The sequence below is a fragment of the Manacus vitellinus genome, unplaced genomic scaffold (assembly GCF_001715985.3).
Source record: "Manacus vitellinus isolate BGI_N305 unplaced genomic scaffold, ASM171598v3 scaffold_23_pilon, whole genome shotgun sequence".
In the NCBI taxonomy this organism is placed as follows: domain Eukaryota; kingdom Metazoa; phylum Chordata; class Aves; order Passeriformes; family Pipridae; genus Manacus; species Manacus vitellinus.
In genome coordinates, this window is record NW_021939718.1 from 9,879,364 (window position 1) to 9,903,981 (window position 24,618).

The 24,618-nt window shown below is 39.3% G+C and overlaps 1 protein-coding gene and 2 non-coding genes across 3 annotated transcripts; all 3 read right to left on the bottom strand.

The window, feature by feature from the left end:
* Positions 1-13,482: 13,482 nt before the first annotated feature.
* LOC103756974 (cytochrome c oxidase subunit 7C, mitochondrial) lies at positions 13,483-15,807 on the bottom strand. The gene is made up of 3 exons (XM_008923075.3): positions 15,652-15,807; positions 14,588-14,733; positions 13,483-13,574 (listed from the first exon to the last, which is right to left on the bottom strand). The coding sequence occupies exons 1-2, from the start codon at positions 15,724-15,726 to the stop codon at positions 14,617-14,619; spliced, it is 192 nt and encodes a 63-aa protein (XP_008921323.1). The 5' UTR covers positions 15,727-15,807; the 3' UTR covers positions 13,483-13,574; positions 14,588-14,616.
* Positions 14,230-14,290, bottom strand: LOC112841096. Its single transcript, XR_003212724.1, has one exon. It is a non-coding gene; the product is annotated as a small nucleolar RNA Z39 (small nucleolar RNA).
* On the bottom strand, positions 15,421-15,483 carry LOC112841095. Its single transcript, XR_003212723.1, has one exon. It is a non-coding gene; the product is annotated as a small nucleolar RNA Z39 (small nucleolar RNA).
* Positions 15,808-24,618: the final 8,811 nt, after the last annotated feature.

The window sequence follows — 24,618 nt, forward strand, 5'->3', positions numbered from 1 at the left end:
CAGGTCTCTCTCAGGTACCTGTTACATAAACATAATTTTGTTTGCAGACGGCATGTGCTGTTAAGTAAAAACATTAACCTTTTTCAGACAATGACAAGGAAGAAATTTAATTTACTCAGAAATACCCAAAGGAACTTAGGAACTAGTCAATCTTGTAGTTACAACCTTCCTTATTTTGATGGCCAGGCACCATTTCCTTATGTGGGTTTTGAAGTCTTGTTTTAGTACATTGCCACTGTGACAACATGCTTTAAATTACCTGGTAGGCTGGAGTCTACTGAATGAAAATAGAAAATAAGTGAAAGAAATACTGTTGGGTGTTTCGGGTTTCGTTTTTGTTTTGTTTTGGTTTTTTTGGTTTGTTTTTTTGTGTTTTTTTTCTTCTTCTGTTTGTTTGTTTGTTTGTTGGGGTTTTTATGGTTTTTGTTTGTTTATTTGGATTTTTGGTTTTGTTTGCTTTGGTTTTTTCCCAGGTGCTTGCAAACTAACGTGTTTCCCTGCAGGCTAGAAATAAAAAGCATCTTATTAAATCACATCATAAATGACCCATGTAGCACAGTTTATTTTACACTACCTAGGTAAGGAGGCACTGAGCCAAATAAATCAAAGTGAACAAGGTGATAATTGTTCCTCCTTTTATATCACCTAATATATGGGAGTAATGAACAAACATGATTAAAGTCAGAATACTTCATTAGTAATAGGCTTTCCATTTATTGTTTTTTAGAGATATCAGGTTCACTGTGGAAGCCCTTTCCCCTGTATTTTCAAGCTGACATTTTGTATATTTGAGGAGGATAATGCTGTACTTCTAAAATAAGATCAAGCATAAAATGCAGCCAGCTTTCTTTAGAGCAGAGATTTTATGAGTTGAATTTGTTTTGGATTTTTTTTTTCATTAAAAATAATATATTCAGGAAGAGATCAAAACATCTCTTCAGTGTTTGCATTAAAAATTCTACAATTTTCTGGAGACTAAAGGCCACTGTAATGTCTTTCTTTCATGTGCCAGCTAGTTTTATTGAAATAAATGGAATTACTAAAGGGAGGTTATGTGGTGAATATGTTTCTTAACTGAACTGTGTACTAGGCCCATTACTCTTCAGTAGGATTAAGATTTCACAGAGTAGTAAATTAGATTTAATCATTACAGCCTAAGTAAATGAAATAGCAATATGGCCAAGAGTAGAAAAATGGACTTAATTATGATTAAAAATGCAAACCAAAGAGAAATATATCTTCATGGTCAAGATCAGCCATACCCTTGGCAGCTCTGAAACATGATCTAGTTTTTAAAGGTGCATCTGAAAGGATGAATTGTTTAAGGCAATATTCCAGCCTGCTTGCATAGAAACAACCTTGCCAGGTCAGACCAAGGGTTCTCTTAGTGCAGTGTCCTGTCTCTGAGGTCAGCCAGCAGCAGACACACAAGAACATAAGAAATAGGAAATAATAGAATTATACAGAGATACTAAATATGGAATTATATGTAGGTCCTTGCCTAGGATGCCTCCCCATGCCTTTTTTTCTTATAGTCCTAAGTTCACATTGTATTTAGACCATGTACCTGACCTCTTTGAATTTGTCTGATATTTTTCTAACTCTTCCACACCCTTTACTTCTTCAAACCAATGTGTTCTTGCAAGGGAGTTATGCCATCTGCAAAAAGATTGTTTAGAGTACTCCTAATCCGATCATCATCATGGCTAGGCTTCGCGAATGAAGATTTGGGAAGGACTCTACCCACATTTACTAAAGTGCACTGATGGCTAAAGAGGCCAATGTGAGATAGACATGTCCGATTGCAAAAGGCACAGCAGAAAGACTCCTTGGATAGTATCAACAAGACACGGTTCTTTCTGCATTGTCTTTTCTCCTCGAGAGTGATCCTGCGTGTGTTCTCAAAGGAAGCAGCAGCGTTATGAATAGTGTGTTGCCCTGTCTCCCAGCTGGAGGCCAGAGTAGACCAGTGATGAAGATCAATATGGCCAAGGTTTAAGTGTTGTTTCAGGGAGTTCTTGTATCTTCTCTTCAGGGTTCCTCTCTTGCGGCAGCCAGTGGCAAGTTCACCATAAAGCAAGATCTTAGGGAGGTGGTGGTCCTTCATCCTGGAGACGTGTCCTGTCCAACACAGCTGTGTTCTCAGCAACATGGCCTCAATACTTGTGACTGCTGCTTGTTCTAGAACAGATGTATTGGTCACATAATCTGACCAGTGGATGTTTAGGATTGTACAGAGACAGCGTTGATGGAAGCGTTCTGGGAGTCACAGGTGTTGGTGGTAAATGACCCATGATTCGGATCCATATAGAAGAGTAGAGAGCACAATGGCTCTGTAAACACTGATCTTTGTACTTTTCTTCAAGTGTTTGTTTCACCAAACTCTTTTATGAAGCTTTCCAAAGGCACTATATGCCTTTGCTAACCTGTTGTCGATCTCTCTGTCAATCTTACTGTCCGAGGAGATGAGGTTGCCTAGGTAATTAAACTGCTGGACTGATTTGAGCTCTGATTCGCCGATGGTGATATGTGGATGATGGAAGATTTCCTGAGGTGCAGGTTGATAGAAAACTTCTGTCTTCTTCAAACTGACTTCTGGCCCAAAAAGCTCAGCAGCCTCTGCAAAGCAGGATGTTAAACGCTGCAGAGCTACTTCTGTGTGGGTGATGAGGGCATCGTCATCAGTGTAAAGGAGCTCCCAGACAAGATGGTTTAAGGTCTTAGTGTGGGCCTTCAGTCACCTTAGGTTGAATAGGCTTCCATCAGTACAATATCGAATGTAGATACCATCTTCTTCATTGAGATCTGCCGTGGCCCTTTGGAGCATCATGCTGAAAAAGATTGTGAATAGGGTTGGTGCAAGAATGTAACCTTGTTTCACACCATTGGTTATTAGAAAGGGCTCAGAAAGTGCATCACCATATCTGAGTTGGCCGTGCTGATCCTCATGAAGTAAGATGATCATTTTAAGGAACTTGGGGGGACATACAGGAATGAGAAATGCCATTGAATTCCTGCTTAGCAGGCAGTTGCACATCTTCAAATAACACTGTTTCCCCCAAATGAGTATATTTACCATGAGACATAAGTTGTTGCCTACATTCTCCTCGTGGGTCACCTGTAGCTGATCCCAAAGGACTGTAAGGAATATGCTTTTAAATTCACATAACCATGATTTGAGTGGCAGGTCACAGGAATTCCTACAGCAGGAATCACCCCAACAACAGAGGACAAGCCTGACAAGGAGCAGTGCAAGTGCAGCAGTGACCAGAGCTGAGCTGGATTTGGCACCCACTAACTCCACACAACACAACTCTCCCGTCCTGAGTGACCATCAACACAGATGAAGCCCAATGACTTGGGCTAAATGAACTCAATGAACTCATGGACTAAATGAACTCAATGGTCATTTTGTGGACATTTCTGGATATTTAAAGGACATTTTACCAAAATGGTCATCAGATTAAGGGAATGATGTCTCTGTACTATATTAAAGGATGGAAAGGGAGTGGTGGTTGACTGTCTTAATGTCAACCCAGGAGTTTTCTCACTCTTACCCTTCAGATTCTCTCCCCGATCCCACTAGGGCTTGGTGGGCAAGTGGTTGCATGGGGGGGAGTTTCTGACTGGGATTAAACCATGACACAGATATATAAACTAATCATGAGAACAAGTGGTCCCAGACACTGTTCCACTACCTCAGTGATGCCATTTTATGCCTCAAAAGTGAGTTCAGCTTCCATGTCCATGCCTACATGTGTATGCTGTTGAAAACGTCAGCCCAACTCAAGCTCTAAAAGAGGGAAAATAGGCAATGGGAGAGCCTAGTAACAATCCAGTGTAAAGCCTGGTTATCCAATCAGCCAAAGTTCAAGCTCATTTTCCCACAGGAGTCCTTTAGGAATGAACTGGATGCATAGGACCATTTGTCCTTTCTCAGGGGAGCAGTGATCAACCTTTGCACAGAGGGCTGTAATACCCATTTCCCATTACTGGCAGGCATGAAAAAAACTGACACTTCATAAAGCATTTTGTAATCCTTTTGGGATGAAAAAAACCCAGTAGCATAATCTTCACTTGGCCTCGTGTCTCTCTTGTGTACTAGAAATCAATAGAAAGGAAGAACAGTCCATGTCCTTTCTCCTCCTTTGTATAAGGTTTTCCATGATTTAGACATCTAAAGCACCACAAATTCACCTTTCCTCAAAGCATATACCTTCTAAAAGTATTGTTTTCTTGTCCCAAATTACACCCAAATATTATAAATTAATTTTGGGAGCCAGCTCACAGAACTGGCTCAGGATTCAAGAAGAGTAGAGAAAAGAGAGTTGGGCCAGCTCCCACCAGCTGTCCAGTGATGTGATCAACACTTTCGCCATCTGTGCTAACTCTGACCTGCCAACCAGGCTGGGAAATACATTGTTTATTCTGATTTCCCACATAATACTACCTTTTCAGGGTTAGGCTTCTTATTTTAAGGAGGAACAGAACCAGGTGATCAGTACCAAGAATTAACACTTTGTCAGGGTTTTTAGGGCCAAATGAGCCCATTCTTATATTAGGTTACAATAGCTATCAAGCAAAAAATTGACTGGACCCCCAAGGGGGTTTACCCATGTTTCAGCACCATCTGGAGAAGGAGGCACAACCCTCTCTGCCACACTGTGTCCGTATTCACTCCTAAATATCTCCCTCTCATTGACATTAGTGATTATTTTGGGTACAGGCCAATGAGAGAATAACGAAGGATATGGACAACAATTTCAAAAGATCAGTTTTCAGCTAAATGGCTCTGTGCAAAATGAGACATTTCTGGGCTGTCTGACAGCCCCTTGGTGTAGGTCAGCAGGGACAACAAGCAGCACTTGCCATGAGTTATTTGACAGGATTCAGGACTGGATCAGGAAGCCTGATGCAGGAAGCCAACGCAGAATCAGCCCTGTGATCTTGGCAGACGAGCAATACCTTCGTGTTGCTGAAGGTTTCAATCCACAATTAAGACCCGTATATGGATTTTTGTTTATTGCCACTGAAGATGACAGAGGAGTAAATGCTGCCTTTGTATGTTGTTTGTTGCTTAAACTGATGGCTTTCAAGGCAATTGTCCTGGCTTGCTCTCCTTGTTTTGGGGGGATGGGACTGGGGTTTATGAGGGTTACTTTGGTGAAATTGATTTTATCTTGGAGTTGGTCATAATTGGAAGGGTGAGAGTATATCCAAAAGCAACATTAAACAGATTGTGCTAAATATGATGTGTTATCTTAATCAAATATGTCTTTTGAAGGGTAACTAAATATGGTCACAGCTTTATTGTCACTACATGGTCATTTACCAGAGGCCAATAAATTATAGACTGCTTGTTAAAATCAGAGGGACCTTTTCAAGGCTGAGTAGAGTGCTAAGTGTATTAAACGAGCCATGTTTCCTTTTCTGGCATGACAGATGTTTGATTTTGTTGACATTTTCAGGAATGCACAAACAATTATGACTTCAATTGTTTATTCATCAGAGAATGCAAAGTTACCTGATGGTGCCTGTGTACTGGAGGGTACTGCACAATAAATCTTGCTGTGGTTGTTGGTCTCACATAGATTTATCAGCATTTAAAAAGACATAAGCAACGACTGTTTTCTTCATGGAAAGGTCATTCCTTCCTGATGGGTGATGTTTTAGGCACTACCAGTATCTCATGGAAGCCTGGGACATTTAACAAGTTATTTCCACACATTACAGAGAAATCAAGCATTTGTTCAAAACTACATGAACAGGCACCTAATTTAGGTACTCCTGAACTTTATGAGACTCACTAAATGAAGGAGTATCCTACTCCCTCGTATGCTCTTTGAATGGACGGGGAGTAGCTGATGGATGGCTGACTGGGAATTCTTTCCTTTTTCCTTGGGAGCAGTCCTGGATATCTAATTTTTTGGCACATGTTTGAGCACACATTTCAATTTTTTTCCACTTGTAATACTTATTACAGCAACACAGAAGTGTGAAAACACTGCCTGTTGAGAAAATGAGGTATGAGAATGATTGCAGTCCTTTGGACATCTGTATGAAACCACTTGAACTGAGAAAACAAATGAAGTATTAGGCAATATTTATTCGGATATTGCAGCACTATGTAAATAATAATTCTGTGCAAAGACTGAAATTTTAGGAATTAGCTTTTACAGCTAAGGAATACAGAGAAATATAATGACAACATTTTAGAAATGGGTTTAATTTTTTCATTCTGAATATCCATTCCAAAGAAACAAGTATTATTTTCTAGTGGAACGGAAAGCAACTCCAAGCATTTACATAATTCTGTAAATTCTTGTTACCTTCATACACAAACATAAAAAAAGGAAGAAAATTAGTAACTAGGAAAAGATGAATCAGATAAGGATAAACAAAGGTGAGATAAAAAGGTGGCATGATTTTTTCAGACAAGTTTGGGCTTTTTTACCACACCTGCAGAAGTTCTGCAGTCTATTTGATATTCAAAAGAATTTCCTAATTGGATGGACTTTGAGTATATCCAATTGCTATTTTATAGCTTCCCTGGCAAAAGAAAATCCACAGCACCTTTTGCTAGGACTTGTCCATTTTTTCTTAAAAATATGTCTGTATTCTAAGTAATGCAAAGATCTTCTACCTGAAAGATAGAAAGACCTGAAATTAATAAGGAAACCCCAAACCTTTCAGGTCACTTAACTACTTCAGTTCTAAATATCTGCTTTATGTCACATTAGCACTGTTATCCTTCCTAGTTTAAAACCACATTTGTTTAAAAATATTACGGTACCACAGAGCTTTGGCTCTTTTTTGAGGTTTTGAGTGCTTTCTAAATTTACAACCTTTTCATAAAGACAAAAAGAAACTGAATGTGACAGAATATGAAGGAGAGGGAAGGAACCGTGAATTTTTGATATCCTGCAAGAGTAATAGACATTATGAGGCCAGATGGTGCATTGCCTTCTAAGTTACTTTTGCATTTTTCAAAAAGACTGGAAAATGTTAAAGTATTAGCAGCTCAATGGGGTTGTCAAATACATAGCTTCCAGAATGGTTAGTGGAATAATACAAAATGGGATTAAAGGTAAGCAATAATACAATAATACCTCCCAAGCTTCCTTTCTTGGTATGTGTTTTGGTGCTAAAACCACGAGGTTGCTCTCTGATCCCCAGGCAGTGCCTGGGCGTAGTTTGCAGCTGCACAGTTCAAATCACTGAGGTGGTGAGGAGAAATGTCCAGGAGAATTTAGGTCCCAGTATTTCTCTTGTTTTTTCACCTGGCAGGTGGACAAACTCCCTTAGGTGGGCAGTTTTTCTTAACTGTGATTTGTTGCAGACGTGAGACATTTTAACCTTCACTTAGTACCTCTCACCCAGCAGCACCTTCCACTATTTCATCTTCAGCAAGGTAGTTCAAACTTATTATTTTCCTATTTTGTCCATAGACTTACCTTGGATTGTCTTCCATTTCTGCTTGGTCACTAATTTTTCAAAGATTATTGATTTCTAAGGGAGGCCCAAGGTTTCATTTAGCAACCTCATCTGACAATTGCTAGGGGGGCTTGAGAAATAATGACTGTTTTCAGTCCCTGCCAACACATTGTCGTTTTCCTTTCCTATAATTTTAGAAAAACTTTTTAGAGTATTTATCTGGCAATACTGCTGTTTTCAGAAGCAGGACCTGCGGTTATTTTTTCTCCTCTACAACCTGATTTAGTGGCTGCTGGAGTGGTACCTAAATTTAGTTGGAGAAAGAAGTAGTATGCGGTCACTTTGCACACAGGAGAGTTTTTGCGTAGAATACTGAGACCCAGATTCAGTTTCAGGTGATCTGTGGTGGCTTCCCAAGGGTGTGCTTTAATTCACGGTTTCAGGAACATTGATGGGGTGTGCTCTCAGTGTCATCCACCAAGCTATTCCACTTTTCAAGGATTGTTTCTTCCATAGGAAGGATGTTTGGGGCATTTTACTAGAAAACAAGGGACCTGAGTTTGTGTTCTAATAAATAAAAATAAAAATTGCATACAGCTGTATTTAAACACCCACTAGAGCAAGTGCTAAAAATTGAGTCTTGAGGAAATTGGGTTGACTATCAATTTATAATGTAATGAAATGAAAAGTGAACCAGTCCGTGGTACCCAACACTCCCTAAAAACAAGAATGTCTGAGCCCTATCCTTTTGCTTTGTACTGATGTTCTGCTTGGCTTTTTGGGCTTTTCACTTCCCATTCTTTGGGTTGCCTACCCAGCAAACCTCAGAAAAATCAACTTGAATTAACTTCTTGAAAAGCAACCGATCCAAGGCACTACTAGCTAAGCTTCTGCTGACCTACTTAGGATTAGAGTAGCTGGCAAAATTGTTTTACAGAACTTGATTTCAGAGGTAAACTCCAATTGAACCGCTACAGCGTTGCTGTAACTTCAAAGCAGCATGAAACCCAGAATTAAATAAAATTTCAGTGACTTTGAAGTCACACCTCCAGCAAGTTAATTGTCCTGCAGACAGGCTGTCAGTGCCCACACCCTCTGTTTACGTTATTTACTGGGCAGAGGCACTTCAACTGGGCCTAACAAGGTAAATTATGCAGTACCTATTATGTTTTTTTTGCAGAATACCTCTCCCTTTGTGCTGCCACTTCAGAATATGATCAAAAAGACCTTATTTAGGGGTAGCAAGCCTTCCCCCCACCCCTCCAAAAAAACCCCCATCCCCTCCACACGCAGCTTTGTAAAGCCAGCACCAAAATACTTCTGACTAAGATATAAAAAGGCAGTTACAGCTCCGGACAGCAGGTTGAGATAATAGTTAACTTAAACCCTGCTGTTTGGCAGAAAACAAGTCTCTGCAGTATTGGATTCAGAGGGCAGCATCATGTCTGGAAAAACAAACGTGAAGGAGAAGCAGTGCTGCTTTGGGCTGTCAGAGAAAACCCTGCCAGACGAGGAATTATACAGAGATGGATCTTCTTTAGGGAGGTTACATCTTCCTCAGCTTTTACTTCCAATTACATGGAAGGCTCAGGAACACATGGAGAAAGAATTGCTCATTTATATTAATGGATCATATATTTATGTTGATCCCCCCCTCCGCAATAGCCCATCCTGCCACTGTGTCAGGCAACAGCTTTGGTTAACTACAAAGCCCCAGATCTTATCTATCCCACTTATTACCATTAAATACCCATGCTGATGGTGGCTAGCAGGTTTTCCCTTCCCTCACCCCTTTTCTCCTCATCTTTACAAAACCTCATATAGTCCAGAATTATGGAGTTGTGTTTTTCTGTTTGTTGTTTTTTTTTTTTCCCTTACACTCAGTCTAAAGAACCCTCAAGAATTTTGAATTTCAAAAAAAAATTAGAAAAAGAAACCAAACCTCAGACCACACTCTTTCCTCTCATCTCTGTCCTTCCACCACCTGTCATAATTGTTATATACATGATTTTTACAAGCGTTTTTTTCACCAGTGTTGGCTAAAGAAAATGCAGGGAGAAAAAAACTCTGAGGCAAATTAGTTTTGGAGGTGAGATAAGGAAAGGATTATAATTTGTGCCTCTGAGGCATAGAGATTACATGATGCGCACCTTCTGTGCCTCAGATGTTACAATTTATAATACTGCCCGACCAATCCAAGTTTTGTCCATCCCGTAGCTTTTGCCCTTAGTCACGCCCCTTGGGAATTGGAGTTAGGGGCTTTTTGAGAGCCCCTCTTCATCATCTTCATCATCTTCAGGGTACAGGGGGCACATGTTCACCCAGTTCTTGACTGTACTGTTGTGGTTTAGGCCAAGGTACAAGTCTTCTCTAAACAAAAGGGCCTACTCTTAAAAGAGAGACTAAACATTTTCTACTGGAATTCAGGGGATATTGATATGTGAGCATGGAATGGGGTGATGGGGTAGGGGAATGTGTAAACTACTGTGCTAAAGGGTAGAGGAATAAGGGCTGCTGCTTCTAAAATCTACTTTTACTACTTAACTACTTATAAAGCTTATAAAATTAGGAAAACAAGAAAAAAACAGATGGACCTTACGGCATCACCAGCAAGGTTCATTTTCAAGGGTACATTTTATTGCTGGCTCTGGCTTAGCTGGGTTCTCAGCAACACTATTTATACACTGTCATTTTTCAAAGAGCGGCATGCTCTACATAGCTAATGGAAAAAGGTGGCACAACCACAGGAAAAGAACTTAATATTATTCATGGAATACCAGAAAAGGAAAATGGAGTAGTGGATCACATTAATTCCAGCAAATACTATTATTTTAAACTCATTTAAATGCAAGTCAAACTTATTGACCTATCATGCTAGAAAACGACTAACATTTATCTTCTCACTGCAATCAGAGCAAACAGAAGCTCGCTGGGGAGCTGGTCAGAGGAGGGGAAATTCTACCTTTATGCTTTACTTAATTGAAACTGTGGTTAATTGCACCAGTCCCCATCTGTTCAGGGGGTCTCACTGTTGCTGTCCTTTCACCTGGATCTGCCATAAACCAGCCAGTGCTACTCCAAAGTCTGTTTTTCCAGTATCACATAACCCAAACTTACACCATTCTTCCTATTTTTCAACCCGTCTTTTTGTGATAATTGAAGATGTAATTATAATACCAGTAACAATAAACTAATATGTTATTGGGTTCCTCTGATGCACATTCCAATTTCCAGTTAAGCAATCCAGAGACTTAATCTGTTTTGCCCCCACTACACATATTTTCACACATTAAAACGATAATTAAAAATAACTTCTTATGGCTGTTTAATGGACTCCACTGAGGTGAGAACAGGTAGGAATATTTTTATAGCACTGGACAGCCAGAGTCTATATATAACTTTGTAACTTCATTTTTTTGATCATGAAGTTGAGAACAATCAATTACTATTTCATGGAGGCAGCAAATATTTCTCTTCCCTTTGCCTTAATAATTCTATTAAATTTTTTGAGAAACACCCATTGATGTTACTACACCAAGTCAATGAAGTGCAATGTGTACATGAGCCTTACCTTTAAATAATAAAAACAGCTTGAATGTGTTAACCTGTGCAATTCTGTCCAAACTCTCATCTAAAGCTCATGTTCAATAAGAATGGCTGCTAATTCGATTGTCATGACAACCAAAATCTATAGTTTCATATTTTCTTCCTCCAGCCCAATTTGCTTATAAACCTCTAATTTTGTTTCATGTTCCTATGTCAAACTCAAACAGAAATAAAACAATCTCAGGCTTGCAAGAAACATGAAAGGAGTAGCTGGGAACTTACACTGGAAAATATTTTTAATTTTCACCCCACTGTTTAATTAGCAGCAACAAGATTTTAAAACAATTTTCATAAGTAACTCATACTCTTATTGGAGTGGTTCACCACTTTTAAACCACACTGGAGTGTGGTTCATGAAATCCAGTATCCAGTCTCCAGTGCAGGTTAATACCAGATGCTTCAAGACACAACTGAACAAGACCTAAAATTTCTGTTCACTGGGTGGGGGGGAGTCAAATTCCCATTGCTTTCTGAAAATGGGATCTGAATAGGATACACTGTAAAATTAATTGCTGAGCAGAAATTCCATGAGCAGTTGATTCGAAAATAATATATTATTTTTCATCACATCAAAATATTTACCCCATTCCACGTAACTGCACAAGTCCTTCCAGAGCTGTCCCAGCATACAACAGAATGATCCCCAAACTAAAACCATTCAAAATATTAAAACATAGGGACACCTCATTCACATCTGCTCAGATTTGACTGAGTAACTGCTTGAGAACTATACCTTACAGAAATAAAATGGTAAAGTGTGAAGCTCTCTGGAAGAAAAGTGAAACAAGTTTGAGTTTGTGTCAAAACAGAATTCACGAAAGGGAAAATTATATCAGGAAAACTGGGAAAAACTCTGGGACCATTAATACTTTCCTTAAAAGTGGCATCTAGCAAGTAAAAAATACAATAATTCACACAGATGTGTTATGTCCCAGAGGTCCTTTAACCGCTGCTTTGTTTCCTTCACACAGTTTTAATGACAGAGAAGCACCACTTGCATATTGCTTTTTGGCTGTAACATCAAACCTGCAAGGGTTTTATTTTTCTACCTCTTGTTTTTTCAATTGATTTATCTCCTACCAAGTCAAGGTGCCTTGAAGGGAATCCAAAAGGCTATTTTAAAAATAAATATTTCGTTGGGTACTCAGACTATTATACAGCTGAGTGTGATGGAATACACTTGTTTTGCACAACTTAATTCTACAGTTGCTGGGTTTTAATGAATCTACCTATTCCACTTATTATCATTATCAGTTCATTCTGCATACTTATAGTGATACTTCTGTCTCTACAATCACTCAGGGCTGGGTACTTCCATGTTAGTATCTGTGGTGGGAATGTGTTTAGAGAAGTCCTTCCTAAACGAGAAAGTGAGGTGAGTAAAAAAATCTACCAGAGTTTTCTGGCTCATCTGTTTAGCAGCCAACAAACAAATAAAAGAGTAGGGGGACTTAAAATAAACCATAGAATGGGTTAAAGACCAACATGAATTTGAAGAACAGTCAAATGAATAGATAGATAAATAATTAATATGGTTGAAGAGGAAGAGGCTCTAGACTGACACATGCTCCCAAAATCAAGTCTGGCTACAAGCAGTGATTTCATAAAGCCAGAGAGACAAATACAATCTGGAGTTGTGCTTCTGTGAAATTAAACACTGTTCAACATCTGATATGAATGACAGGAGCCACATCTCTCTCAATGACAACCAGCATTTTCCACTCAAGCAACCAAAACAATGAATTTTAGATTTTGCTTTGTTGAACAGCAATGACATTATAGACAATCCAGTAGTAAAAAATGCCTTTGGGTAGAATGCAGACTGTCCCAGTTTGTATTAACAGAAAAAAAAACCACAACAGACCTCTTAATGTGTTTCTGTTGCAAAGGGAAAGTTCTGAAATCCTAAGGGAACCAATTACTAAAGTCAGACAGAGAACTTCCAGACTTGATAATTGATGGGGCTTGAAAATTACTGAAAACTGCCTGAGCAACTCACATAGGGAAACAGTCTGGTTCTAAAGGGACTAATTACTGCTTTGGCAGCACAGTTTGCTGTGAATGGAGAATGTGGCTCCTCATTTTGAAACTTCTGGTGGGCAGGTGTTACATTAAAAAAAATACCAACTATCAACTGCAGAGCTGCACAGATCAAAACCAGTAATATTGTTTAATCTGTACTTGAGAAATCCTGAATTAACTGAGCGCATTAGATTAAAAAGCTTACAAAATTGTACTGAAAGTTCTTTGTAAAGAAAATATTAATAGCAAACCACGTATTTGCCCAGCTGCATTTCTGAAATGTGAATTTTTCTTACCCTCTGTTTCTGTACACAACAAAAATTAGTGTTTAATGGCAATACACTGCAATTTGAAGGGGTTCTCAGAATACACCAGCTGTCAAAAGCACTTTAGCAGTTGCATAAAATACGGAGCACAAGGTTTTCAGATTTAAGATTTTATTTAGACCCATCCAGCTTGTACTGCAGCTATCATTTTCCCACTGAAAGGTGATGGGTAGAAGACTTCCAACTCTGCAAGGAAAAGAAATGAACCAAATTTAGGAACTCTACATTACTATTACAAATAAAATTATAAGTTATTCTTTGAATACAGAACAGCTATAAGCACATACTTCATTTAGAATTTTTGATGGGCTTGGCTTCATCCACCACTTGGTATTGCAGAGGCCTTGACTTACATGAAGCCATACAGTTCTAAATGCTGAAGTTCAATAAAAGGTTGCTGATTTTTGTTTCCTCCTGAGTCCAGGGACTCAAAAACATCAAACTGGCAAAGGAATTACACAGATAATTTCAATTTATTCCAACTATGAGACGCCAGTGAGGATTGTTATTTCCTTCCAAGAACTACCTGGGTCATTCCAGTTTCTGAAAAAACATGTTTTTCAGATTACAGAATTGACAAGACCAGATATTTCCAAGGTGGAATGGTATCAGGAAAAACTGAAGTAGCCTTTTAACTGTGAGTGACATGTTTACACAGTCTGGGTCATGTCTGAGGCTTGCTTTGCTAGGACCATCAGCAAGCATCAATTAATTTCTGTTAATGACCTTTTTTCAAGTGGACTTTAGCCCAGAACTAGTCAGGAATGATGTAGCTGGTATAATTGTTTGGATATGGCTAAAGAAGCTTAAGAAATCTTGTTTTCTACTGCTCTTTATCTGGCACATCAGAAAGCATTTACAGCATCACAGTTTCTTATCCTATTTTGTCACATCACCCCTGCCAGTTACTCCTACAGGTCATGTCAGGTGTACCTTTGTGCTTCCTCAAAGGTGAAAGCAGACATGGCTCTAGTTACAGTCAGAGATGTGGCCTCTGGGGAGGCAAAGTTCACAAACCACTGAGTGCAGCAGCTCTGTGACACAAACTAAAACCTGTCCATTATTTGAGCCATTATGATGCAACTGCAGACCACAACTGTGAGCACGTGGACTGCAAAAGGCTGAAAATTACAATGTTTTTTGATGAGGCCAGGCTCTTCAAATTCCACTGTGCTGTGAAAAGCAATAAAATCAGTTACCCAGTTAGTGCAGTTACAGTCCGTGCCCTTCATTTCTTCAGGAGCTGGTGTCTGACTATGAGGAAAGGGGCAGCAAATCCACTTCCAAAGAACCCACACATGAGTGCCAGCAGCTGCCACTTGTTCTCCACAGAGAAAGGCAGGTTCTGGAGGAGAAAAGGGAGCTTTAGTTTTGCAGTCCGTGCAGTTTAATTGCTCTCTCATTGACCTGAAAACGGTGAGAAACTCAGAGCACTAACAGGTAGAGACAAGCTGGTAAAATAAACATGTCATTTCAAAGTAGTTTACCTTCCTTTCAAGGAAAGAAGCACGGTGTTTGTGATGATGAATAATCAGCTACTATCTGAAGGGCACCTACAGGGAAGCTGGAGAGAGACTTCAACAACTGTGGTGACAGGTCGAGGGGGAACAGTTTCAAACTGAAAGCGAGGGAATTAAGGCTGGATCTATGGAAGAAATTCTTCCTGTAAGGGTGTTGAGGCCCTGGCACAGTTTGTCCCATCCCTGGAAGTGTCCAAGGCCAGGTTGGACGGGGTTTGGAGCAACCTAGGCTAGCAGAAGGCGTCCCTGCCCGTGGTAGGGGGTTAGAATTGCAAACCTTAACACTCCCTGGATGTGATCTCTGGAGGTCACTTTGCCGCCTCTATCTGCAGCCCAAAGCGGAGCCATTTTGCTGCAGGTCTCACCCTCTTCCTGAGGACACACATCCACAGCCTCCCCAGTGTCCTGGTATTTAATTATTTGCCCCGTGAAGTTTTTCCTCACTTCTATTAGATACGCTTAAAATTAAGTTTTTAGACGCGGGGCTTTGAGACAACCCACCCAGTACAAGGTACATCAGAAAGCGTTTACAGTATCATTGTTGCTGCTCATACCGCAATGCTCATCATCTGTACCACCGCAGGGAAGGGCGCTGGGGGCCACCACCACAGGCTTTAGTCTGCTGTGGCTTTGGCGCCACCCCAAAGCCACACAAAGCAGGTGATCACAGGGCGGCCATCACAGACATCCCCGATACCCCCCATCCCCCACGACCCTGAGCGGACCGAAACGCTCCTGCCCACCTTCCCAGGTCCCTCCTCATAGTGGCTGCGGCGGATGGCGGAGGTTGCGAAGCGGCGGACGCCGGCGGACAACATGATACAGACGGGACTCGGCGGTGACTCGTCCGCCCTGCCCGACCTTCCCGAGCGCGGTGGGACTGAGGGGGAGCCGGAAAAGGAAGGGGGAAGTGCCGGGGCATGACGGGAGTTGTAGTTCCGAGGTTGTCACGTGGGGCCGGGTCACCGCTCGCGGTTGGTCGAGCCACGCGCGTGCACGGCGGCGGGAGAGTCCCCGCCCTCACCCGCCGCCATTTTGTGGTGACTGAGGGGAGGCGGGGAAATGGCGGCAGGGGGCTGAACCCTGAGCGTGTGGCTCTGATCCAACTTTATGCGAGGGACAGGGGACAGCCTCTAATGTAGAACTACCAGATCTCGATAAATGGGCGAAAAATAGAATCACAGAATGGTTTGAGTTGGAATGAACCTTAAAGATCATCTTGTTCTAGCCCATGGGCAGAGACACCTTTCACTAACCCAGGTTGCTCCAACCTGTCTTTGGAGGGCCACAGCTTCTCTGGGCAACCTGTGCCAGGGCCTCACCACCCTCATAGCCAAGAATTTCTTCCTACTACCCTATCTAATACTACTCTCTTTTGGTCTGAATTATTCCCCCTCATCCTGTCACTCCATGGTCTTTTAAAGAAGTCTCTCTCCATGATTGATAGATGCTGATGATTTATGTAGTTTCACTAACTTTAATGAATATATTGCAGATTACTTAAATTACACTTCAAAGAAACTTTGACAATATGAAGGTAAAAAAACCCCTCCACCCTCAGCACCTTTCATGTTTGTCAAAGGAATAATAAACACCCACAAAGTTATTTCCAAAATTGATGGTCTCCATCTGTATGTTTTACACCCAGTATATAAAAAAAAAACAACAACAAAATCTGGTTTTTTTCTTTATTTTAGGAAATGAATTTTGTCGCTTCAGTAAATGAAAGGGATGCTGCCACCTCAGTGTTGCAAGGAAACAAATTTTTTCATAGCTTTTCTGCATATTTTTGTGCTAAGGGAGGATAGAAAACCAGGATCTTCATGCTCACCAACATAAGACATTTATAAGAGCAGACTGAAAGAACTTCAAGAAGTGTGGCTTAATTGGATTTTATTTAGAAAGTCTGTTTTGGAAAAGAGTCACTGCGAACGGTAAGGAATAATTATTCCAGATTACATTGGGAGGCAGTCTATTAAAGCAGAAGACACAAAAGCAAGATTAAAGAGGAGTTTTTAAAATATTTAAAGTATCAAATGAAATTATTCACATAAAGTGGAACTAAGTAAAAAGATAGGTTTAATTTCCGGGAATGATTTCATTTATAAATTGCAAAACTGTAATATGAATGAATTTGCACTAGGTGAACTTGTGAGGTTTGCAATGCTGGCCTCTCCTTATGGAAGCAAAATCAGCACTTTATTCAGATATCTGCTTGTTCTGGCATTGTTGTGGCATCTACTAAAAAAATCTTGTATAGATTTCAGTCTTCTTCTTCAGAAGGAGTTGCTCTAGAGCTGAAGAAATTTGTGTGAACACTCATATCTGTTCTCCTTCAAAGCATAAACTGATACAAAGAATGCTAGTCCAGGTGTGCGAGAAAGCTATGCAGGAAGAGTTTAGAGTAACAGATTCAGCTGGCATCGATTGGTTTTTGTCAGAGAAATGAAAGATAATATCTTCCAAAATGTTAGAAATATGAGATACAATAGTTATAATGAGGATAATCAGGTAGCAGGGCAGATTATTACAGGAGATGGTAAATGCTGTACTGGCTGCCTTTGTAAAAAGAGTGTGTAACTCACAAATCGTGGGACTCACAGTCACTGGGTGAAATTCCCTGCCCTATGTCATGGGTAGGGTCAGAATGGGTGATTACAGTGGTATCTTTTAAATCTATGAATCTTTTTAACATACATCTTTTTATATCTACAGTCCTTAGTTCCTGTAAAAACCCGCTGTTACTATAATTGCTTAGATTGCCAGATTCTTCATCTTCAACAATGTATTACATTTTACTGCTTGTGAATATGACTTGGTGATGAATTCTTTCAGGTGCTGCTTTCTTGCTCACTTTCCCCCACAAAGAACATTTGTGTTCTTGAACTAGAAAGCAGAAACACAAGTAAGAAAAAAACCCTAGGTAACTAAAGAAAATAATGCACAATATCTGTCTTGTGTGATCTTGATGGAAGATAAAAGCATAGAAAGCTTAGTGTACATTTTACAAAATAAATAGGGCCATACGGTGCTGTGCACTTTGAAGCTGCCAGTCACTGAAATACAGTGATAAAACCAATCAAAGAAAACTGACTTTTTAAATCCCCTTTTATGAGTGAAGGAAACAGCTGTTTTTAAGGACTGGAGTTATATATGATTAGGTTCAGATGCATGTACCTCATGAAAACTTTTTAACAGCATAAACTCAGGAGGTCTCAGGAGGCAAAACAGCCATTGTAAATGACACAAAATTATATTTTTTCTGCGGAAATTGTCCTGTGTTTTTGTTAGCACAATAAATTATTTTGTGTTGCGCTTCATATTAGGAGTCACTCTCCTTCCAGTCATAAGGTCAGGTAATAAACACAGGATGAAGCAGTTTTTAAATGCTAATTAATGAAAGGGAAAGGCTGACTAGAAGATATAAGTGGCATTATATAATGGATATTAATTACGTGTTTTTTAGCAAAACTGTGGGTTAATAGAAATATCTTTGATAATTTGTCAGTCTTAGTCTAATTTCACAATTATAGAAGAAGGTCTTTCATAAGAGTAATTTAGCTTGTCATCTATGTGATAGTTGGGGGTTTTTTTCCCAAAAAGTAAGTATTATGTTACAAATGTAAAATAAACAGATTAGAGTATTACAAATAACATGAGGTCTTGAACTGCAAAAAGAACGGTTAGTGTGTGAAGCATCTGTATTTAGCACCATGAAAAGCTGGAAACCTTGAAGTGAAACAATACAAATAATATTAGTTTAAAAGAATTATCACTTGTAGAAGATATTTACCTTGATTCGAAAGAGCCCACATAAGTTGTTGGAAAGTGGAGTAGTGAGAAGAATTGTCCTTTTGGAAACAGTTACAGTGTTTTTGTAAACACTGATAGTCTGAGGATGCTCTTGGGAGAAGGTTGTTAGGAGAAGTAGCATCTTTTATTCTTCCATTACAGCTGTTAAAACCAGTCAAGCTTCCAAATGTGTGAGCCTTCCTTAAGGCGTGAAACTGAGTGACTTTCAAGTGTAAATATACACTGAAAGTAATTTTTGCAAGACATAATTCAAAGGACACTTTCCCCCCCACAGCAGTTCTTTCGAGTGAATGATTTCACAGATCCAGTTCACTGTGTAGAGGGCACGAAGACTTACACTGGCCCACAGAAAGGTGTGAAACAGCTGTAGCATTAAAAAGGTGGAAATGGAGGCAATAGCATTAATGCTTTTCTTGGCAGCAACATCAGTTAGTGTTGGCAAAAAGAGCTTGTCCAACTACAGCTTTAGTACTGAATACATATATATATATATATTATTTCGGATTAGGGCATGAGGAAATTATTACATGAAACAAATAAAATTCTTTCCCAAGTGCCAGACTTCTAATGCCTAGAACATTTATTAATTTTGTTTTTCAGGATCATCCGCGATAACATTCAAGACAAGGTGTGGAAGGTGTTAAAATATTATCCACAGAGTAGATTTCAGTGTATCATGTTATGTTATAAACAAGACGATAAAATAATTGGAAATTTATGTTTTGTCCTGTAATGTCTTTATGTCCAAAGGTCTCCCTGATGAGTGTTATCTTCCTGTCAGCCATGCTCCAGAAATGCAACTTTAAAATGTCTTTAAAACTGTGTAATTAATGTTTTTAACCTCTTACAGTTAACATAAGACCCTATTAACACTTAACATATGCAGTTTGATTTACTGTTCTCAACCTAAATTGAAATACTATGATTTTAGCATCTGTTTGAAACCCAAAAGTGGGCCTGTGCATCCAGATTTGGGCTGTTAGCTCTGGCTGAATAATTTAGTTTACTACAAGGATTGTAGGGGGAAGTAACACAGTACCTGTGTAATTCATGCTTCTAAACCATCGTGACTACAAAAGTGCTTTAGGCACTTCTTTGCAGTGTTCCTGTTTATTAGATGGGTCAGTCACTTGTAAGTACTGTAGTGTCATTTTGTTGTAAAAAATACAGGTATTATGAAAAGTTGAGCACAAATTTATAAGGTTGAATTTATAATGTTACAAGAGCAGGTTGAACACAGCTGTAGCTGGATGTGCATAGTGACAAAATTACAATTTTGGCAACATACCTAGATAAATTTATTTTCACCTTACGTGAAATAATTCAAAAATTGCACCTTCATATAAATGACTCCTTATGGATGTGAACACTCATTTTTACATACAAAACCATGTTTCAGCAGCTGAAATAAGTGTCTGACAATGATATTTCAACCTGACAGAATTTTTATTTTTTGTTATTAATCTTTTGCAGCATTAATTAAACCTGCCAAAAGTCTGTATGAAATATGTAATGGAAGGTTTGTTACGCAGAACCTATTTTAGCGGCCTTATGAGAACAAAGCACTTGCACAGTGAGAAAGAGCCATTTTGCACTATTTATTTTGTCTTCCTGTCTTTCTCTAAAATGGACTATGTAAAGCTCCATATTTTTATCATAGACACCAAGATATATTTAGTTTATAATTACAGTAAGAAGTGTTATAATTACTGGCATTTTGAACTATCTCATTGTAATAGTCATTGCTTGGTTGCTAAAGCTTGTGCTTGAAGGAGCTCTTTTGTGCATAGGAATATCTAGGAGCCCCAGAATCACATATTTGCCCTAAATTTACTTGGAGGTGCAATAGTCAATTTACATGGTAGTAAAAACCAAAAACTGCCCTTATTTTTTCTGCCCTAACTGTGCTTATTTTTTCTGTAGTTTAAAAAGGGACTTAAAAAAAAAATTACTTCTGTTTGTTTGTTTTGCTTAATCGGGGGGTTGAAATCTAGTTGATGATTTCTCCATCAACAGGACAATATGCGGTTCAAAATATGCAAGGGGGCAGAAAAGAGCCCTCAAAGTTATTATTACTTTCTTTCTCTAATAGCAGTAGATTGTTCCTCTGTTAAGCAAGTATTGCCCTAGTTTTTTTTTGTTTATATGTTGTCAGACTATAAATTCACTTGTGACAGTCCATGCACAACAGCTTCTAACTGTGTCTTTTACAACAAGGATGCCTGCCAATGGGGTTACTTCTCACTTACCATGATGAAAGAACAGTAAAAATCCATTCCAAGGTACTTAATGCAGACATGCCAGTGTTGACAGGGGGTGAAGTAGTGTAATTTTAATTTTGACATCACTGAGGATGTAAAAGTAATTTAATATCTTAGTTCTCTGAGCTCAAAGCTGGAACTTCCATCAGGGCCTGTTTCTGCATGTCACCCTCCTGTAAACATATCACATGAAACTATGCACATCTCTTATCATATTTTGATTCATTAGTAATATCCTGGCTCAGTCAAGCTAATTTATTTACTTATGCGCCTGTCAGTTCCCCCAGTGACCTGTTCACGATTTCTTGTCTAAACTTAGTTTTTCAGGATGTTTTTGTAATATACCAGTTAAATTGAACGTGTCACCTATCAGTGATCATTATCATGAAATGTTAACTGTTCAAGATGTTGAATGTGAAATATGCTAGTGGTCTCCAGATTATATTCATTGTGCCTCAGCATTGTCCCCTTTGTCTATGAGGTTAACAAAGAGCTGATGTCTGCCAAAGGACAGATACTTTTTGTTTAAGAACTGGCTGTTTGGTCAGCAGTCAGGCAATGCTGAAGGGGCAGGGACTTGCTTATGAATTTTCTGTGTAATTCAGGCTATACTGACTTGTTAACTTTAAATATGAATTTAAAATGAAGTGTCAGTGGTGATGACTCACATCATCTTCATTACAAGCACTAACAAGATCGTTGTGCTAGAAAGTCTGGAGTCAAGTCTTTTCAGTCAAATGAGTAGGGTGAGTAGGAGGAGATGCTTCAGTGATACACTTTTCATGGTGAGATAAGCAGAAGATGCTGCACTGAATTTATTTAGTAGAGACACAGCAAAGTTTGTGCCAAGCTGCAGACTGCAAATGCAGCCCAAGATCTGAACAAATGATAGTTTTCCTAATGGGAATCTCAAGCTAGTAATTTGCCACATCTTTTGGCAGTGGATCTGTTTCTATGATGTATCCAAACATTTTTGTGGAGCATAAGCTAGATACTGATAGTGGGCAGTTTCCTACCTGGAATGTTCTCTCTGTGTCTTCTTCCCCTCCCCCTAAAACAGGATGTCTTTTTACTAACCCACAGTGCTTGTTCCATCCACTCTAAGACACGATGGGAGAATTTCATGCTGTATTAGGTTTATGTGGCAGGGTTTTGGTAGTGGGAGGGCTACAGGATAAGATCCTGAAACAGCCAGCCTGTGTTAGGAAAATGTAAATTTGCCCTCCTAACCTTGGAATTCATGAACTTGGCTCCCTGTGCCCGCCATTTAGCTCCTCTCAAGTCTTCTAACAGAGAAATTCCATGATCCTTATTAAGAACTTTACCTGAACACTTTCTAAAATCTTTTTTATCAGCTTAATATTTGTTTCCAGTATTAAAAAAATTCCTCTTAAATGTCTGAAGAAACACACTCTGGAATTTATCTTAGGTGGACTTACTGTCATTTTTAATCCTCCGTGGCTCCAAACTTTATCAAATGTTTGATGTATTTATCAAATACCTTGAAAAATGTCTTTTGCTCAGAATGTTATCTTTTTTTTTCATATCTCATCTTCGTCTTATTCTATGTCTTGAGGAGATGCGTGGAAAGCTTCTCTGAAGAATTTGATATCTTCAGCAACTTGTCAGAGGAGCCCAGATCTCTCCCTTAAAATAGTTCATTTTGTAAATGGCAACTCAATACATTTTATATAAGGAAATCATTATCAACTAGACATGGGGAAAGTAGTGGATTTTTTTTTTCTACTGCATGTTCTCAATTGCTTCACAGTATTTAATTTCACAGATGGAAACTTGACTTCTGACTAGAGCTGTATGATATGCCAATTTTTGCTTTGACTATTCGAGTGTAAAAATAGCTAACTTTGCAAGAATACAGCATATTTAATTCAGCTCAAGGGTGTCATGTTACTGTAGAGCAAGCGGTCCTTGTCTTTGAAAATAACCAGACTGGAGTACTGGAAATATGAAACAGAAAAATGTCTCTTGCCTAAAGGTACTTAGGTTGAATCAAAGGTAATTTGTGGCTTGTCCTGATCAGATTTTGAGATTCTGAATGTTTTATTCCTATTTAAAGTTACACAAAACTGAGCGGATTGATGGTCCATTATAATCACTGTTCTGGTAGCACATGTTCTCCTGTGGCTCCTCAAAGTGGGGAGCAGGGCCTTGACACTGGGGCAGGAATTTCTGCAGTGAATGCTTTTGCTTTTGGAAGGACGAGCCCATGGCTGAGTAGCTATTGCTGAGTCTTGCTTGAATACAGCTTACAAAACTTGTTTAACAGTTTTTCAGATAAATATGATGCATGGCTGGAAACCTGCTTGAAGCTGAGGCGGAGTTTGACTGCTTGGAGGAATTTTGGGCAGAGATATAAAGCTTCTCTAAGAAGCTCAGTTCTCCCACAGCTTTTACTTACATGCATAATGTCAGACATCAGCTCAACTTCTCATACAAAACATTTTTACCACCAAGAGCACTTTCTCTTAGATTATGTCTAAAGTGTGAGAATTGCTCATGTAGGATGAGAACACAGAAACTTCTTGCCTCTTGAGACTGAGGGTGTTTGCCACAACTTCTTGCATCTGTTTTTCTGGGATTTCGTTTACTGTAGAAACTACTTGCAACTCCTAGGACAAGAGCGAAGAGGTGTTCTGTTGCTTTTTCTTTTCCCCCAAATCTGAAGTCTTGTTCTAATCTTTCTTGGCAGACCGCCAGTGTCCATTTAATCTGTTGATGTTTTATGGAATTGCCTTAAGCTGCAGTTCCATCCGTCTGATGCATGGACAGTGATTTTGGGGAGAAAGCAGGAAGGAAGCAGAGGGCCAGGACTGGAAGCAAATACATGAAGGAAGGATATTTGGGAAGAGATGGGTGAGAAAGGGACCAGTGAAAGAAGTCGTAGGAGAGTGGATGACATATCCATGAGATCAACATCACCAGCTTGTGTTCTGTGCTACCATTCCAGCTTGGATTCTCAAGGCTCTTTGGTCTGGCATGTTACTGGATGGCAGTCCAGTGGATGGCTTATTAATATAATATAATAAGACACGACCCGGCAGCTTGGATTGCAAACAGCCAAATCCTTTATTTCAAAGAAAAACCCCCAATATATACCCTTGGGGGGCATGTGATTCACCTGGACCAATGACAGTAGTGTACACACTGCTCATGTGTGTCAGTGTACCTCTGGACACTCCAACACCCAGAATGCCTCACCCTGCGTCCCTGGAGTAGGCTTCCTAGGCAGTATGTGCTGACATGCTTACCAAACTGGGATTGGCCTTACAAGTGAGCCCATGTTTTTATCTGATCCATCTGATTTGGTGTCTAAATAAAAGAGAGACGGTAACACATTGTTCTATTGTCACAGTTTCCAAAGGGCATGTGAATGTTATAAAGAAATATCTGTTAAATCTCCTTAAATTAGAAGTGACAATATAATAAATACTTTCAGTTTATATTTACTGTGCCTTGTGTGATGTTTATTCTTTTGCCTCCTACTGAGACTACTGCATTTGTTGAGAGGATAAATATGTTTTCACATCTGTCATTCTCTTCTTTCAGTAAAACATTTAAACAGTAAATTGTTGTCCTGGATGATGTGCAGAGGCGTACTAGTGTTGGCGATGTAAT